General features: G+C 34.5%; 1 protein-coding gene across 13 annotated transcripts in view; it reads right to left on the bottom strand.

Moving 5' to 3' along the window:
* FAM135A (family with sequence similarity 135 member A) overlaps positions 1–18,338 on the bottom strand; it is a 123,733-nt gene that overhangs the window by 46,210 nt on the left and 59,185 nt on the right. For 10 of the 13 annotated variants that reach the window (XM_086707183.1, XM_025925245.2, XM_086707178.1 and 7 more), the window contains 2 exons: positions 12,487–12,536; positions 7,164–7,319 (listed from right to left, as the gene is read on the bottom strand). In XM_086707183.1, the coding sequence (XP_086563309.1) occupies positions 7,164–7,319; positions 12,487–12,536 (206 nt within the window). The remainder of the gene's footprint in view (positions 1–7,163; positions 7,320–12,486; positions 12,537–18,338) is intronic. The other 3 variants (XM_086707176.1, XM_086707177.1, XM_086707182.1) reach the window with 2 other exon arrangements.

The following is an 18,338-nucleotide window of genomic DNA, read 5'->3' as shown; positions in this document are numbered from 1 at the left end:
CCTTCTCCCTCTCTTTTTCTTCTGGAGCTTGAATAATTACAAATTATTACTTTTGCTGGTATCTCAAAGATCAGGAAGCCTTTCTTCACTCTTTTTCATTCTTTTTTTCTTTGCTCTCCTCTGACTGGAATTTCAAGTTCCTATCTTTTATCACAGATTCTTTTTTTCTGTTTGGCTCATTCTGTCGTGAATGCTCTCTACTGCATTTATCATTTCATTCACCAAATTCTTCAGCTCCAGAATTTGCTTTTGATTTTTTTTTTTTAATGATTTCTATCTCTTTGTTAATCTTCTCATTTTGTGCACGGCTTTCTTAATCTTGTTGAATTATCTTTCTGTGTTTTCTTGTAGCTGAGTTTCCTTAACTTAACTTAACTTCCTAAACTTAAACTGAGTTTCCTTAAAATGGCTACTTTGAATTCTTTATTGGGTAAATTTCTGATCTTCCTGTTTTTATGTTCGGTTACTGGAGGATTATGATCCTTTGGTGATGTCATTTTCCCCTGATGTTTCATGTTCCTTGGAGTTTTGCATTTCTACCTTAACATTTGAAGTAGCAGTCACTTCCTCCAGTATTTACTGTCTTCGGGGCAGAAATATTTCCTCAGTCTTGACAGGGATTCTGAGGTTTTCTCAGACTTTCTATGGATATACCTGCTCTATATTTCTTGCTCCCTCTTTGGCAAATTTTTTAATATTGTATTCCTTCTCTCCTTCCTGCAACATATCAGGCTGAGTGCTGACTGCCTATCTTTTATTTCTCAAATGTGATGCCACAGCTCATTTACGGTCTCTTCCTGGCCTGCAGCTACAGATCTGCCAAAGTTTACTTTTGTCACTGCCTTCAGCAGCGCACAAAGGGAGCTAGATGCAGAGTAGAAGGGAGGGTGTGGGTGAGGCATATGGAATGGTGGAGGTACCCATGGCCAGTTGGAGGGATCCACAGCCGAGGCTGTCCAAGTAGCTCATGAACAAACTTTTAACGGAGTTTGTGATGTAGTGAGAAGTATGAGTCCCTTTAATGCTTTCTGAGAGACCCATCTGCCACTCTCCCAGTCTCTTTCCACTTTACCCCCCAAGTCATGGAACTCCTGATTTAGAACTCTAGATGGGATGAGAGAGAGAGAGAGAGAGAGAGAGAGAGAGAGAGAGAGAGAGAGAATGCGAGAGAGCAAGAGAGAGAGAGAGAGAGAGGAGCCACTTTGGCAATGTCCTGCACAGCTAGGGAAGCTGGGTACTCAACTCATCCATTCCTCTTTTTCTCTGCATGAAAAATCACAGGCCAAGAAGGGTTCTCTTAGACCTAAGCTGTGCTATTTTGGGCGAGGGATGATATATTTAAAGACAAGCTATTCCTCTTGCTAGAATTCTAATGCATCCAAACTTATATATATATATATATATATATTATATATATATATATTTTTTTTTTTGCCAATGGAATACTGGAACTTCTCTTCTGGAAATATGAACTTCTGCAAAGGTTCTCTCAACCCTGGGTAACTATCTAAACCTAATTCCCCAGGGGTTCCCAGACTGTAGCCACGAGCATCAAGAGCTGGTAAACAGGCCACTGCAGGGTCAAGACTGAAATCCTTCTGCTCATTATCCAATGCACAGGTGGGTGAGGTGCCTCCAGGGTTCCTTAGTATATGGTATTAGATCCCACAGCTCCCACAGTCACTTTTGTTCATGGATAGATGCTAAATTTTTGTTGTTGTGGGTGGGACAAAAACAAAAGACATTTTATACTGCCATGATGCTGATATTACTGCCTTTCATCTTTTTATGTAATATGGGGTACTGGAATCATTCATACATAATAGTCTCTATGCTTTAATGTGAATGTGTATGGCATGTAACCACAAAATTCTACCAGTCTGGTTGACTTAATTTTCCAAGATTCAGGAAATCTGTCCTTTCTGAATCTTGATATCACATAACATGGTAGAACAAATGTTAAACTAATTCATTACATTGTTCTTACCAAGTATAGAATTACATTTCCTCTTTTTAGTCCAACTCTTTCTTTGCCTCATTATTTGCTTTCACTCCAACAAGAGATTCCACATCATACGTTCACTTCTGTAACTTAGTTCAATTGCACTGTTTCTGAATACATTATCAGACAGCCTATACACTTTATTACAGCCAATTCTGTCCCAGTACAAACATTGAATGACCTTTGGACTACTTCGGTTACTGTAGGCTTAGCAATGTATTCTCAGAATACTGATAAACTTTATGAACAAAGTTCCTATTTAACTGCATAAATGGGAATCAAAGGACATAATATACCACCATTTCCAGTTTTTGTGATATACATCAGAGCAGGGCATGACAGGGCAAGGATTATTATTCCTGGTTAAGTAACAATAGGGCACTTTCTCTCTGTGTCTTAATTACCTTTCCTTGATTCTTTTAGGAGTTAAATAGGCCATTTTTTATTATCTAGAATGGAGTGAGAAAAACGAAGCTCTAGGAAAAATTTCAGTTTATCTTTGACATTTTAGTTTTCCATAAACCCAATTTTATCTTGGCCTTCCTTCTTTGCTCCCTTTTTTTAAAGTTGCGTTCATCAGCTTCTCTACTGGCTTACCTTCTTGTTCTTATTCTACCCAGGACAACCCCAACCTCATAAAATATTATGCGACAAAGTTGCCTCTGATCCTTGCTATAATTCCCTTCTCTATCTTGAGAGGCAGTATGTCAAACGGTAAGGAACACAGGCTATTGAACCATATTGCTTGGGTCTGAATCCCATCTCTGCCACTTACTACCTGGTAACAACAAATAAGACACATTTATAACCATAATGGGAGATTTTACCACACTTTTCTTGGTAGTTGATAGCACTAGCAGCCATAAATTCATGAAGAATATGAAAAATTTGAACAAAATGATCTATAAACTTAACCCAGCATATTTTACACTTAACCCAGCAATCTGATGAATACACATTCCTAGTATAAAGCAAGTCTCCAAGAATACTGAAATACTGAAATCACAGACTTTTCTAACCACAATGAAGATAAACTAGAAATCAACAACAAAAAGGCAACCAGGAAATCAATACATTTGGAAACAAAGAAACACAGCCTTGGAAATACAGGCTTTTAGTTAGCAAGAGATGGAGATGTGGTCAGATAACCTCAGGCTGTGTGGGATTTTTATAAGGATATAAAGTAAGGACATCCAAGGAAGTGACTCTGTAGCCAAACAGCCAGTTCTTATGAAACTGAAATGCTGTTCATTGCCATTTAGCAAATAACACCTAGACTAATATCCTAGTATCACTCTAGTAGCAGTTCAGAAACCAGTGTTTGTTCTTTCCTTTTCTAGTCATTTCTCCATTCTCACATTCCTCTCTCTCTCTCTGACACTCTCCCTGCTTTGCTTTTGATCCTTTTTACTTTCATCCCTATCTTGTAATAAATGGTTTATTCATGGCTTCTATTGTCTCATGACTTTTGTCTATGACCTTCTCTTGGTTTCTGCCACTGTTTAGTAACTGGGTCTCTTCTTTTGTGTCCCATGTTTGAATTATTCAAGACAAATGATCTGAATACTTTATTCAGTCATTCTTCTAATAGAAAATGCTCCAAATCAGCAGAGTTAATGCAGCAGCCACCTTCAAAAATTACCAGTCTTCTCTATGTTCACGCTGTAGATGACTACCTTTGGTCTAAGTGCCAACCTCTAATTCAAATTGCAGGGTCACTTGATACAAAATATGGCAATTTTTGGATAAGAACGGTCTCTGGTCCCTTATTTCAGAAGACTATGGGCAGGCACTCAATTTCTTGGATTTCTGAGCAAGGCAAAAATAACAACTGCTAAATATAGGACAACATATCTAGTGTATTCTTTAAAATGGTTTTGTTTACCTATAGTGCTTTAAATCAAAGATTTCCCAAGCAAATTATTATTGGTATGCTGCATAATTTCCCATTTGGGGTAGTGTGTGTGTATAAAGTCCTATCATTGACTAGTCCCATGGAGTCCTGTCATTGACTAGTAAATTGTTTATGTTTATATCCAGAAAAAGAAGGAATAGATGTATTTATTATTTTTATAAACCATGTTATATACTAATGAGAAAAAAACTTCTAAACAACCCTGAATCAAAGAATAAACTGCTCACAAAATTTAGAAAATACTGAGAAACAAAGGATAAAAAGAACATATTAAAAACTTGTACTAAAGCAGTACTTAGGGAAAAACTTATCAACTTAAATGTATAAAGCAGAAAAAAAGAAATGCTATAATCAATAAGCTAAACATCTACTTATAGAAGCTTTAAAAAGCAAAATAAACCTTTAGAAAGTAAGAGGAACTACTAAAGTCAAAAGGAAAATTAATAAAACCCAAAACAAAACACACGAGACAATTAACATCAAGTTAGTTCTTTGAAAAAAGTAGTAAAATGACACTTCTGATGGGATCAGTCAAGAAAAAAAGAATAAAGGCACAAATAACTGACAAGAAAAATAAAACAGAAAAACACTACAGATACTTAAGATGTTAAAAAAAATAATTGAAGGATACTATGAATTATTTGGTGCCAATAAATTAATAAATTTAGACAGAACAAACTCCTTAAAAAACATAATTTACCAAAACTGATTGACAAAGAAATAAAATACAGTATATTTCCACTATTACTATATCACCTGAATCTAACCATAAGGAAACATAATACACATAATACAAACCCAAACTGAACAATGGTCTACAAAACTAGCCAATACTCTTTATGAAAGACAAAGAAAATACAAGGAACTATTCCAGATTAAATGAGTCTAAAGAATTTAAATGGTCATGAAAACTGAATGCAATGTGTGATTCTGAGTTTGATCCTGGAAAAGGGGAAAAGTCAGGCAGGACATTATTAAGACAAACAATAAAATATCAAGTGAGTTTTGCATTAGATATCAATATTGTATCAATATTAAATTTCATAAAGTTGATCACTGTCCTATTGTTAAGTAAGAAAGTATTTTTGTTCTTAGTCAATATGCCCTTAAGTATTTTTGGATAAAAGAACATGATGCGTCTAAAAAACAAATGATCCAGGAAAAAAAAAATCTGTGTGCGTGTGTGTGTGTGTGTGTGTGTGTGTGTGTGTGTATAACCTATCTATAAAAAGAAGCAATGATAAATATGACAAAATTGTAACTTGTGATTCTGATGAAGAGTATATAGGATTATTCTGTACTATTTTAGTAACTCTTCTGTAAATTCTCTATTATATTTTATAAGCTTTATGACTTTGCTTTTCATATTTGTCTTCAATCCACCTTAAACTGAATTTTACATAGTATTTTTTTTTCCACATGAATACCTAATTGTCCCAACATCATTTATTGAAAATCTCAACTTTTCTTGAAATCTTGAGGTTTCTCTATATGTTGCTCTGGATATATTATGTCCAAGTATGGATACATCTATATCTGGCCTTTCTCTTCTGTTCCATTTACACTAAAATTAAGACCTCTAATTTATCAAAAGACAGCACAAAGATAATGGGGAAAAAAAAAACAATGACACAAGAGAAGATTTATTTACAAAACATGTAACAAAGGCCAATACATAGAAAAGTATTCCAAATCAAGATGAAAAAGAAAGGTAATCCTATAGAAAAATGATTAAACAATTTGAACAGGTACTTTACAAACAGGAAATCTACATAGCCAATAGTCATACAAAATAGTGTTCAACCTCACAGGTCATCAGAGAAATGAAAATTAAAACTACAATGGTATCAGACTGGCAAAATTTAAAGTCTGCCAAAAATCAAGAGGTGTGGGGTGTATGTGGAATAACAAGAGCTCTCATCAAGTGTTGGTGGCAGTGAAAACTGGCACCACTTTGGAAAATAGTGTGGCATTTGCTTGTAAATAACTGACGTTATACAGATCCTATGACATAGCAATTTCCCTTACAAGTAAATAATTCAGAGAAACTATCATGCCAGGAAGTATGTACAAGAATGTTCATAGTAGCTTGGTTTGTAATAGCTACAAGTTAGGAGTAATCCAAATGTCCATCAGCAGAATGGATACACATACTGTGGGTATATGCAAATAAAATACATCACACCAATGAAAATGAACAGTTATAGCTACTGATAAAAACATGGATTAATCTCACAAACACAATCTTGAGTGAAAGAAGATATAAAAGAATATACACTGTATCATCTCATTTATATAGAATTCAATAACATAGGCTGAATAACATGACAGGATGAAACAACTTGTATTATTTAGAATGCATACACAGATGGTAAAACTAAAAGAAGTGATGAACTCCTTATCAGAAAAGACAAGATGGTGATTACTTCTAAATGTCAGGGAGAGAAGAGAAATTGGAAAAAACACACAAGGCACTGCTGTGGTATTCACAATTTTCTATTTCTTGGTCTGGGTGAGAGTTAAAAGGATATGTGCCTTTAATTAATTGTTAAAATGTGCATGTTTTATGTACTTTTCTAATTTTGATAATATGTTTTATAATTAAGAAAAGAAAAAGGAAAAAAAGAAAACACAGTGTTTTCAAGGACCTACTAGTAAGTAGGTCAGGAAAATTAATGTGTGTACAGAGCATACAAAGAGATAAGACTGGAAAAGTAGTCAGATGTTTCATATATCAAAGCCTCTTGATAAGCTATACAATAAAATTGAACAAAAATTTCTGCACAAGGTCCATAGTAAGCCTACAGCAAACATGTGTGTCTAGATTACTACCCCCTGACTTTCCAAGTTTGTAATACACATTCCTAAATGAGGCAAAAGGAGGAAAAGTCGGAGAAAGAGTCTAGATTAGTTTAAGATGGCTCTCTTGTTCCTGATTTCTGTTTCTAATGAGACCTGACTAATACCTGTTCTTGGGTTCCAGTGGCTAGCCTGTATCATATAGTTTTCTATTTTAATTACACTTAGATGATTTTTCTTATTGGCAAGAGTTGTAACTGAGACAAATCATGTGATTAACTGTATTGTTTTATTATTAACTTAAGAAATCAAACAATAACACAACAGTAAATGTCTCTTTTCTAATTTATCAACATAAGGGTAAAAATCAGGTTTTTTATTCATAATTAAATTCAAAGATAATTAATACTGATCAAAATGTTCTAACATCACTTTTCTTTAACTTACCCTCAAAGTATGGTGCTCTTGTGCTAATAAAAGTCTTAGTTCTTCATGTAGTGTTATAACTTCCAGAAACTGACCCCATAAAGCCATGAGAAGGGAACAAAGTTGTGCAAGATTCATATTTATAAGTTCTGCCAGTTCATCAGGATTTTCTATTTTCTGAAATGACAAGAAAAAAACTTCACTGCTTCCTGAGGCTTACTATATCTAAATATAATGTTATTGGAACATCAATACAAAGGCAAATTTTTAGTTTTAAAAAGTGTGTGTGTGTGCACGTGCTCATATGTATAGAGACCAAGTGAGCAAAGGCTTTTTAAAAAATTTTGACAGTTACTACAGCAACTTAATTGATATTTCAATATCTGAGGTATCTTGTTACCAAAATAATGTCAAATATAGTTTAAAATTACACATAGGATTCTAAAGAGCATGATCAACTCAAACACTAAAATCTTGAGAATTTTAAACATAAGTACAAATCATGATGAAAGTTATAGAAGTGTTAGAAGATAATGAAATCTTAAGATTTTTTCCTCCAATCTGCTAACTGAAGTACTTAGAAAATCTGTAACTCCTCAGAAAGAACAGAGATACTTAAGTACTAATTGCTTTTCCTTCATCCCAAGTTTCTAAGTTTTATTTTGCCCTTGGTAGTCCTTTTACAGTCATCAAACACTTCTTTCTCTTTTCTAACAATTCATTTACCCACTGTTTATTGAGCACATTTTAAATGCTAGGGCCCACATTCCAATCTACATCAAAGATTAACAGGAGAAGCTCAGTTTAGTAAGGAAACAAAAGTGGATAACCAATTTTACTATGCTGTTATGAGGGTTCTAATAGTGGTATTAAATTGTCCCATTTATTTAAATATTCACCTAAACTCATGATAAAAGTTAAAAGTAATGAACTATACCACAAAATGCAGAATCTTCTATGAGCCATTGGATTTCTTGCGTAAGTAAAATAAGGATTTGTGAACAAAGAAAAATAAGACTATATTATACATCAGAATAATTCCTTCTCTTTTGGACAGGCATTTTTGTTATAAAGGCAAGCCTTTCTTTAATTCACTGAGGCAGCACTGTTCAGGCAGATTATATCTTGCTGGAAAAATTTGTCTTCAATTGCTAGTAACACTAGGAAATCTACCTTAAATATACAGATAGATGATGATTTCATTTCCCCATCCTAAAGAAGGTAATAGTCTATTCCGGTTAAGATTGAAAGCCACTCTCATAGTTTCAATTATCACATACACTAATGACTGCTGAATCTTTATATCTGGACCACATCTCTCCCGAACTCTAGAGCCATCACTCACTAGATGACTATATTTGAATGTGATAAGAAATGTGTTCAAGTTCAGCATATCCTAAAGAGTACTAATTATATCTTCATGCTCCCTTTAAAAAAAAAATGTTGCTTATCACACTTAATCTTACTCAGTTTATTTTTACTTCTTTTTTTTTTTTTTAAGTTTATTTATTTATTTTGAGAAAGAGAGAGAGAGCAAGGGAGGGGCAGAGAGAGAGGGGGAGAGAGAATCCCAAGCAGACTGTGCACTGTCAGGGCAGAGCCCAACGTGGGGCTCAAGCTTAGGAACCATGAAATCATGACCTGAGCCAAAATCAAGAGTTGGGGGCCTAACTGAGCCACCCAGGCACCCCTATTTTTACTTATTTTTGAAGTATGCAGTTCAGTAGGCTTTTCTTTTCTATCCTAGCTCAGAGAGGACATAAAACAAAAATTCAGCAAAATTAGTAAGAAGGGAAGGGATTGTGTTTTATACACTTTTGTGACTTTGGTTACTAGTACACACAGTAGTCACTCAATAAATATTTATTGAATGAATAAATGAATGAATGAATAAGGAATTACAGACTTCAGATAAGGAAAAAGTCCCCCAAATTTATGGACAAACTCAGAAAATGCTGAAAAATTCCAGAATTCCTGAATGGAAACTAAGAGACTCAACATATAATAAATATTGATTTGTCAATGTATAATAAATCTACAAATGTATTTTGCCCCAGGAAATAGTTTATAAACATATTAGAAATGATGCTAACAAGTTTTTCATGTCTCTCTTAAGAACAAACAGAAGATTAAAGTGTACTCTAAAATAAGTTAAAACAAGCGGTGTTGTTCCAAGAATAGTGTTAAGGGAGTTTAGAAAAAGATGACTTGAATAAACATTTGACAGTAACTAAACAGCAGTGTGTAAGGCAAGCAATGCTATTCTTTGTATAATCTCCACACATGTAGAAATAATTCTCTTGGTTTTACCATAGGTTGAACAATGTAAACAACACTTTTTTTTAATCCCCTGAAAGCAAGGCTGTCTAGCTACCCTGTAATTATTAATTTTCCTTTTCAGAAATCATGGCACCAAGGTTCTTAGAGGACTTTAGTATTTTCATTATTAGGAAAGCATCCTTACAAGCATAAATAAATTACTCCTCTGGTTTACATAAATCTTTGCACTATGTCTCAAAATATAAATAATAAAATATTTTTATGTTAAAAAGGAAATTAGAAAAAATTTTAACAAATTGTGTTATATGTATAAATGTAGGAATACGATCTTACATTTGTAGAATATTTTCTCAAATAACATCTTGTCTTTTATGGATATGTACTTTTTCATAGCAGTCATTGATCTTGTTTGATTACAAAATGCTGCTTACTTAAATATTAGACTTGGAAAACAGGTGAAGAACAAAAAAGAAAATTAAGTTCATTTTAGCGTGGAGTCTTCAATTTTTTTTCAGTTATATACATAGAGAAAACTCTAGAATCATATATACTATTATGCCATTTCCATTGAATAATGAGGATTTTTTTAAACGTTTATTTATTTTTGAGAGAGAGAGCGTGTGAGCAGGGGAAGGGCAGAGAGAGAGGGAGACACAGAATCTCAGGTAGGCTCTAGGCACTGAGCTGTCAGCACAGAGTCCAATGACATGGGGCTCGAACTCATGGACTGTGAGATCATGACTTGAGCCTAAGTGGATGCTTAACTGACTGAACCACCAGGTGCCCTTTGAAAGCATGTTTTTCAGGTTGTATAACTTTTTTATTAAAAAAAATTTTTTTTTTACATTTATTTATTTTTGAGAGACAGAGACACAGAGTACAAGTGGGGGGAGGGGCAGAGAATGAGACACAGAATCCAAAGTAGGCTCCAGGCTCTGAACTGTCAGCACAGAGCCCGATGCAGGGCTCAAACCTGAAAACTGTGAGATCATGACCTGAGCCAAAGTTGAATGCTTAACTGACTGAGCCACCCAGGCACCCCTGTATAACATTTTTTAGACTGTAAGTGTCCCATAACTTGTTTAACCATTCTCCTACCATTGGGTATTTACTTAGGTTAATATTTTTACATTATAAATTACAATGTATATGAATCTCTGATTTTTTATTTGGTACTGATTGACAAGTAATACCCTGGCTTTGAATATATACTGCCAAATTAATATCTGAAAAAGATCTCCAAGATCTATGAGAGAAATATAAGAATCTGTATCTTATCACATCTTAACAAGCATTACATTATTAGAAAACCACAGCCAACCTGATAGGTTAAAAAAGGTATGAGAATACTTAAAATTTTGTTTATTTCATGATTGTGAGATTGAGTATGTTTCAATTATTAACCTATTTTGTAAATGAGTATCCTATACTAACTTAAAAAATGGTTATAGGTTTTCTTATTGATTTGAAAGAGCTCTTCAAATATTGTATCTTTTGTCTATTCTATTTGCTGTCAAAATTTACCATATGTTGTTGATCTTAAATTTTATGATGTCCATTTACATACTGAAATTTAAATGTGTACCTAAAAAATTATTAGTAATATATCAATACATACAGTATTTTTAAAATCTAGCACAGATGGATACAGAGCAAAGAATAAAAATTTTCCTTTACAATTCCATCCTTCATGCAACTCTTGTCTGTATTATTGTTAACAGTTTGAAATACATACATATGTGTATGTATATATATGATACAAAGTATATGTATTGTATGTATATATAAGTAGGGGAAGGGCAGACAGAGAGGGACAGAGAGAATCCCAAGCAGGGTTGGTGGTCAGTGCGGAGCCAAACGTGGGGCTCTATCTCACAAACAGTGAGATCATAACCTGAGCTGAAACAGACTCAGATGCTGAACTGAGTCCCCACCAAGAAGCTGCTGTTTTTCTATTCTTTTAGAGAAGTCATTCTCTATTTCCATTAGTTTTATATACATTTTAACACACATTTGGGCAAGTCCTTCTACAAAAATGTATTTTTTAAGGTTTTTCTTAGTCATTTTCACCTTTCTCCAAGTGCTCTTTAAAGTGAGTCAAATTTTAACATTTCCAATGGTATTTTGATATGAATGTATCAATTATTAACTTAAGAAAAACTGGTATCTTTCAGGGACTGTTTCTCTTTCCATTCAAAAGTATCATGTTTACTTATTCAAATATCTCAGTGAAACACTGAAGATTTTTTCACATTAATTGTACACATCTTATTAAGATTACTTCTAAATGTTTAATATTCTTGTGAGCAAATATTATGACAACATTGTTGATTTTTAAAGAAAATACTCTTATTTGAGCTGTGGGGAAAACCTCTAGAAGAGGATACAAAATTACTTGTGTATCATGCATATGTATAATTTTACAAAGAGAAGGTAAATACCTTTTCAAAGTGGTCTAGTCCTTATTCAAATTTACATACAGAAATACATTCCAAAGCCAAATATATATTTTTGTTTATGTCTCTGATTTGTAGCTAACCAAGAGTGAAATCTATAGTAATCTTAAAACAGAATACTTAAAATAGAACATTTAGTTTCACAGCCATAAAAAAAAAAAAAAAAAAAAAAAAAAAAAGGAAAAAGAAAAATCAATTTAATTTAATTTCAAGAATAAACTACTGGAAAAATGGTCTGAGACAAACTGGTCTGCTGAAATAAATCAATTTTCATTTCTGAACTATCATTTTGTAAATATATGTAATTTTAAGGATGATTTAAAAATCTGTCCAGAAATTCTTTTGAGTAAACTAACTGAAGAAAATGCACACTTCTGACAATTAGTTGTCTTTGCTATCTCATTCATAGGCAGAATAATGTATATTTTAAAAATAAGTTAACTTCATGCTGAAGCCAAATAACTTTTTATCAACTAAGCTGTTATTCTACTATGATCAACCACTTGAGGAAGAATAAATCATTAAGTTTTCTTGGATAAAATATTTAGAATAGGAAACAGAATCCACTCAAATAACTTGATAATGTTAATTAAAAAAAATCCAAGTACCTTAACTTCTTCACATAGTTCAGTAAGTCGAGCTTCTACATCCATTTCCTCTGAAAGGAGTAAAGAGTAATTAGAGGAAATATTTCAATATTAGATCTGAATCTATTTTTAAAATTATCTAAATACAGTTGGCCCCTGAACAATACAGGGGTTAGGGGCATCAATCCCCCCGTGCAGTCTAACTTCTGACTCCCCTAAAACTTAAATACTAAATAGCCTACTACTGACCAGGAAGACTTATAAATAACATAAACAGTTGATGAACACATATTTTGTACGTTGTATGTATTATAGACTGTATTTTTATAAAAATAAGCTAGAGAAAAAAATGTTAAGAAAATCATAAATGAAAATACATTTAGTCCTATTCTATATTGAAAAGAGATACTCGTTTAAATGGACCTGTGCAGTTCAAGTCCCAGGTTTTTGAGAGTCAAGTGTAAATTACCTTTAAAAAACCAGAAGGTTGAGAAATATCTGCACTACATTCAATGAAGTAAATTTCAATGTAATATACTGTCATAAACACATTAATCATGTAGGTAATGTTAAACCTATTAAATTCTATGTTCTTATTATTAGTGTTCCAGTTCTCATAAGAGGTTAACACTGTCAAGGAAATATTGACTGTGGACCTAAAGTAACTTGCACAACTATATCACAGAAAAGATAAAACATATAATTAGGTTTTACTGCATTGTATACATTGCAAATTTCAAACAGTTTAACATTTGTCTTAAGTATGTACATGCCTTGTTTGTTTTTTGTTTTTTTAACAAAAGCTGTTCCTAAAAAATTCAAGTCAAATTAATCTTTAGCGCCAAAACACTTAAAACATACATGGATCAGAAGTTTATATAATGGTAATGAATGAAAAAATCTTTGAGTTTCTAATTTAGTTTAATACATGCAGATTTCTCTAAGACAGTCTAAAACTGAAGTATATTTTGTCCATACAATTGATTTATTTAATGTATGCTACAACCTTCTACAAGGAGGTGTACAGATTAACTTAAAGTGGTAATATTTAGAAGGGAATACAGAAACTAATAGAACAGAAAGGTTCCCTGCTTTTTGCAAGGAAGAAATTTCACTAAGGCCTGAAATATGTTTAGATACACCTAATTTTTAATCAGAAATCAAACTAAAATGAGTTCTCCTACAAGAACTATAATATAACTTTTTGTGATCACACAAAACTCCATTGTCTTGGTGCTCCACAACCTTGTTAACTGATCATTCTCACACAAACGCAAGAATACATTCTAGAACATCCCTGAATTTATTCATCAGCTCGCTATCTCATAAGGTAGATAGACTTCAACGTATACTATTTGATAAAAAGAAAAATAAACATTTAAATTTGATAAAATAAAGTTACATTTATGTGGTAAACACAATCAACCTATGATGTGAACAAATATTCCACTAATAACTAAATTCATTAGAACACATAAATATTTGAGTCACATAATATATAAATAAAATTGTATTTAGATACTGTATTAGATACTGCTCATCCATGAGAAGCAACTCCTCATCTTTTAAAGTTTTATCACAAGATTGCAGCAATTCAGGCACATCTTCAGACTCCACTTTTAATTCTAGTTCTCTTGTTAGATCCGCATTTACTTTCCACATCTACACTTACTTCCTCCACTAAAGTCTGGAACCCCTCAAAGTCATCCACAAGAGTTGGAATAAATTTTCAAACTGCTTTTAAGGCTGATTTTGACTTCTTCTCATAAATCACACATATTCTTAACGGCATCTCAGATGGTGAATCATTTCCAGAAGGTTTTCAATTTACTTTGCCCGGATCCATTAGAGGACTCACCATCTATGGCAGCTACAGCCTTATGAAATGGCTTTCAAGCCTTATTATTTAAGAAATACATGAAATTAAGACTTGAAAGCCAAATGACTCCTTGATCCATGGCTGCAGAATGGATACTGTGGTAGCAGACCTGAAAACAACATTAATCTCATTCTGATCTCCATCAGAGCTCTTGTGGGGTCAGGTGCATTATCAATTAAGTCATATTTTGAAAGGAATATTTTTTCTGAGTAGTAGGTCTCAACAGCAGGCTTAAAATATTCAGTAAACTATGTTGAAAACAGATGTGATGTCATTTAGGCCTTGTTGTTCCATTCATGGGGCACAGACAGAGTAGATTTACCATAATTCTTAAATGCCCTAGAATTTATGGAATGGTATACGAACACTGGCTTCAGCTTAGAGTCACCAACTATATTAGCCCCTAATAAGACAGTCGGTCTGTCCTTTGAAACTTTGACCAGGCACTGACTTCTCCTCCCTAGCTGTGGAAGTCCTACATGGCATCTTTTTCCAATAAAAGGCTATTTTGTCTACATTGAAAATATATTGTTTAATGTAGCCACCTTCATTAATTATCTTAGCTAGATCTGGATAACGCAGCAGCTTTTATTTATTTATTTATTTATTTATTTATTTTTAATTTATTTTTGGGACAGAGAGAGACAGAGCATGAACGGGGGAGGGGCAGAGAGAGAGGGAGACACAGAATCGGAAACACGCTCCAGGCTCTGAGCCATCAGCCCAGAGCCCCACGCGGGGCTCGAACTCCCGGACCGCGAGATCGTGACCTGGCTGAAGTCGGAGGCTTAACCGACTGCGCCACCCAGGCGCCCCAGCAGCAGCTTTTATATCAACAGTTTGCTGCGTCATCTTGCACTTTGTTGTTATACAGACAGCTTCTTTACCTAAGCCTCATAAACCAATCTCTGCTAGCTTCAAACTTTTCTCTGGAAGCCTCCTCATCTCTCTTGGCCTTCATAAAACTGAAGAGTTAGAGACTTGTTCGAGATTAGGCTTTGCCTGAAGGGAATGTTTGGATGGTTTGATCTTTAACTTTCTATTTAAATTCCACTTAACGTACAGAATAATATTAGTTTAAGGTTTACAATTTAGTGATTCAACACTTAACATGTAACATCCAGTGCTCATCCCAACAAGTGCACTCCTTAATCTCCATCATATTTAAGCCATTCCCTGCCCCAACCAACCTCCTCTCTAATAACTATCAGTTTGTTCTCTACAGTTAAGAATCTGTTTCTTGGATCCCTTCTGTCATGCACAATGTGGGGAGGCCTCAAGCTAAGATGCTCAGGGAATCGTTAGATCTAGGTACCGAGGCACACAGACTGGGGTACTCGCTTAATCACATCAGCAGGGCTACTCCAAGGAACAAATCAAAGCACACCTGGTGTAGGGTCGGAAATATTACTATGAGTAGGGTAATAAAATAACCAAAGTCACAACAACATAGAGCAAATAACAAGCCCCGAAAAAAACACCTCCTGAAGGGCCAGGCCCTGGACAGTGTATGGCCTGCCGTTAATATAGCAGTGCTCACAGGTGCAGAGCACACAAGCTTTTAAAACGCATAAGGTAGAGAAAGCTAGCCAAAGTGACAAAACAGAAGAATTCTTCTCAAAAGAAACTCCAGGAAGTCGCGACAGCTAATGAATTGATCAAAACCAATGTAAGCAATATAACGGAACAAGAATTTAGAATAATAGACATAAAATTAATCACTGGGCTTGAAAAAAGCAGAGGACAGCAGAGAATCTATTGCTATAGAGATCAAGGGACTAAAAAATAGTCATGATGAATTAAAAATGCTATAACTGAAGTGCAAGATAAAATGGAGGCAGCCAGAGTGCACATTGAAGAGGCAGAGGAGAGAATAGGTGAATTAGAAGATAAAATTATGGAAAAAGAGGAGGCTGAGAAAAAGAGAGATAAATTCAGGAGTACTAGGGGAGATTTAAAGAACTAAGTGATGCAATCAAATGGAACAATATCTGTATCACAGGAATTCCAGAAGAAGAAGAGAGAAAGAAAGGGGCTGAAGGTGTACCTGAACAAATCATAGCTGAGAACTTCCCTGATCTGGGGAAGGAAAAAGGCATTGAAATCCAAGAGGCACAGAGAACTCCATTCATACGTAACTTGAATCGATCTCCTGCATGACATATTATAGTGAAACTGGCAAAATACAAGGATAAGGAGAGAATTCTGAAAGTAGCTAGGGATAAACGGGCCCTAACATACAAAGGGAGACACATAAGGGAAGTAGCAGACCTATCTACTGAAACTTGACAGGCCAGAAAGGAATGGCAGGAAATCTTCAATGTGATAAACAGAAAAAATATGTAGCCGGGAATCCTTTATCCAGCAAGCCTGTCATTTAGAATAGAAGGAAATAAGGGTCTTCCCGAACAAACAAAAACTGAAGGAATTCATCACCACTAAACCAGCCCTACAAGAGATCCTAAGGGGGATCCTGTGAGACCAAGTACCAGAGACATCACTACAAGCATGAAACCTACAGACATCACAATGACTCTAAACCCATATCTTTCTATAATAACACTGAATGTAAATGGACTAAATGCACCAACCAAAAGACACAGGGTATCAGAATGGATAAAAAAACAAGACCCATCTATTTGCTGTCTACAAGAGACTCATTTTAGTCCTGAGGACACCTTCAGATTGAGAGTGAGGGGATGGAGAACTATTTATCATGCCACTGGAAGTCAAAAGAAAGCTGGAGTAGCCATCCTTATATCAGACAAACTAGATTTTAAATTAAAGGCTATAACGAGATGAAGAAGGGCATTATATGATAATTACAGGATCTATCCGTCAGGAAGAGCTAACAATTATAAATATCTATGCGCCAAATATGGGAGCCCCCAAATATAGAAAACAATTAATCACAAACATAAGCAACCTTATTGATAAGAATGTGGTAATTGCAGGGGACTTTAATACTCCACTTACAGCAATGGACAGAACATCTAGGCAGAGAATAAATAAGGAAACAAGGGCCCTGAATGACATATTGGATCAGATGGACTTGACAGATATATTTAGAACTCTGCATCCCAAAGCAACAGAATATACTTTCTTCTCGAGTGCACAGGAAACATTCTCCAAGACAGATCACATACTGGGTCACAAAACAGCCCTTCATAAGTATACAAGAATTGAAATCATACCATGCATACTTTCAGACCACAATGCTATGAAGCTTGAAATCAACCACAGGAAAAAGTCTGGAAAACCTCCAAAAGCATGGAGGTTAAAGGACACCCTACTAAAGAATGAGTGGGTCAACCAGGCATTTGGAGAAGAAATTAAAAAATATATGGAAACAAATGAAAATGAAAATACAACGATCCAAACACTTTGGGATGCAGCGAAGGCAGTCCTGGGAGGAAAATACATTGCCATCCAAGCCTATCTCAAGAAACAAGAAAAATCCCAAATACAAAATCTAACAGCACACCTAAAGGAAATAGAAGCAGAACAGCAAAGACACCCTATACCCGGCAGAAGAAGAGAAATAATAAAGATCAGAGCAGAAATAAACAATATAGAATCTAAAAAATCTGTAGAGCAGATCAATGAAACCAAGAGTTGGTTTTTTTTTTTTAATTTTTTTTTTATTTTTTATTTTTTTAAATTTTTTTTTTTCAACGTTTATTTATTTTTGGGACAGAGAGAGACAGAGCATGAACGGGGGAGGGGCAGAGAGAGAGGGAGACACAGAATCGGAAACAGGCTCCAGGCTCTGAGCCATCAGCCCAGACCCCGACGCGGGGCTCGAACTCATGGACCGCGAGATCGTGACCTGGCTGAAGTCGGACGCCTAACCAACTGCGCCACCCAGGCGCCCCAAGAGTTGGTTTTTTGAAAAAATAAACAAAATTGATAAACCTCTAGCAAGGCTTCTCAAAAAGAAAAGGGAGATGACCCAAATAGATAAAATCATGAATGAAAATGGAATTATAACAAC

Source organism: Puma concolor, chromosome B2 (genome assembly GCF_028749965.1).
Source record: "Puma concolor isolate L17-30 chromosome B2, mPumCon1.1.hap2, whole genome shotgun sequence".
Taxonomy (NCBI): domain Eukaryota; kingdom Metazoa; phylum Chordata; class Mammalia; order Carnivora; family Felidae; genus Puma; species Puma concolor.
This window is presented reverse-complemented; position numbering and strand designations above follow the sequence as displayed.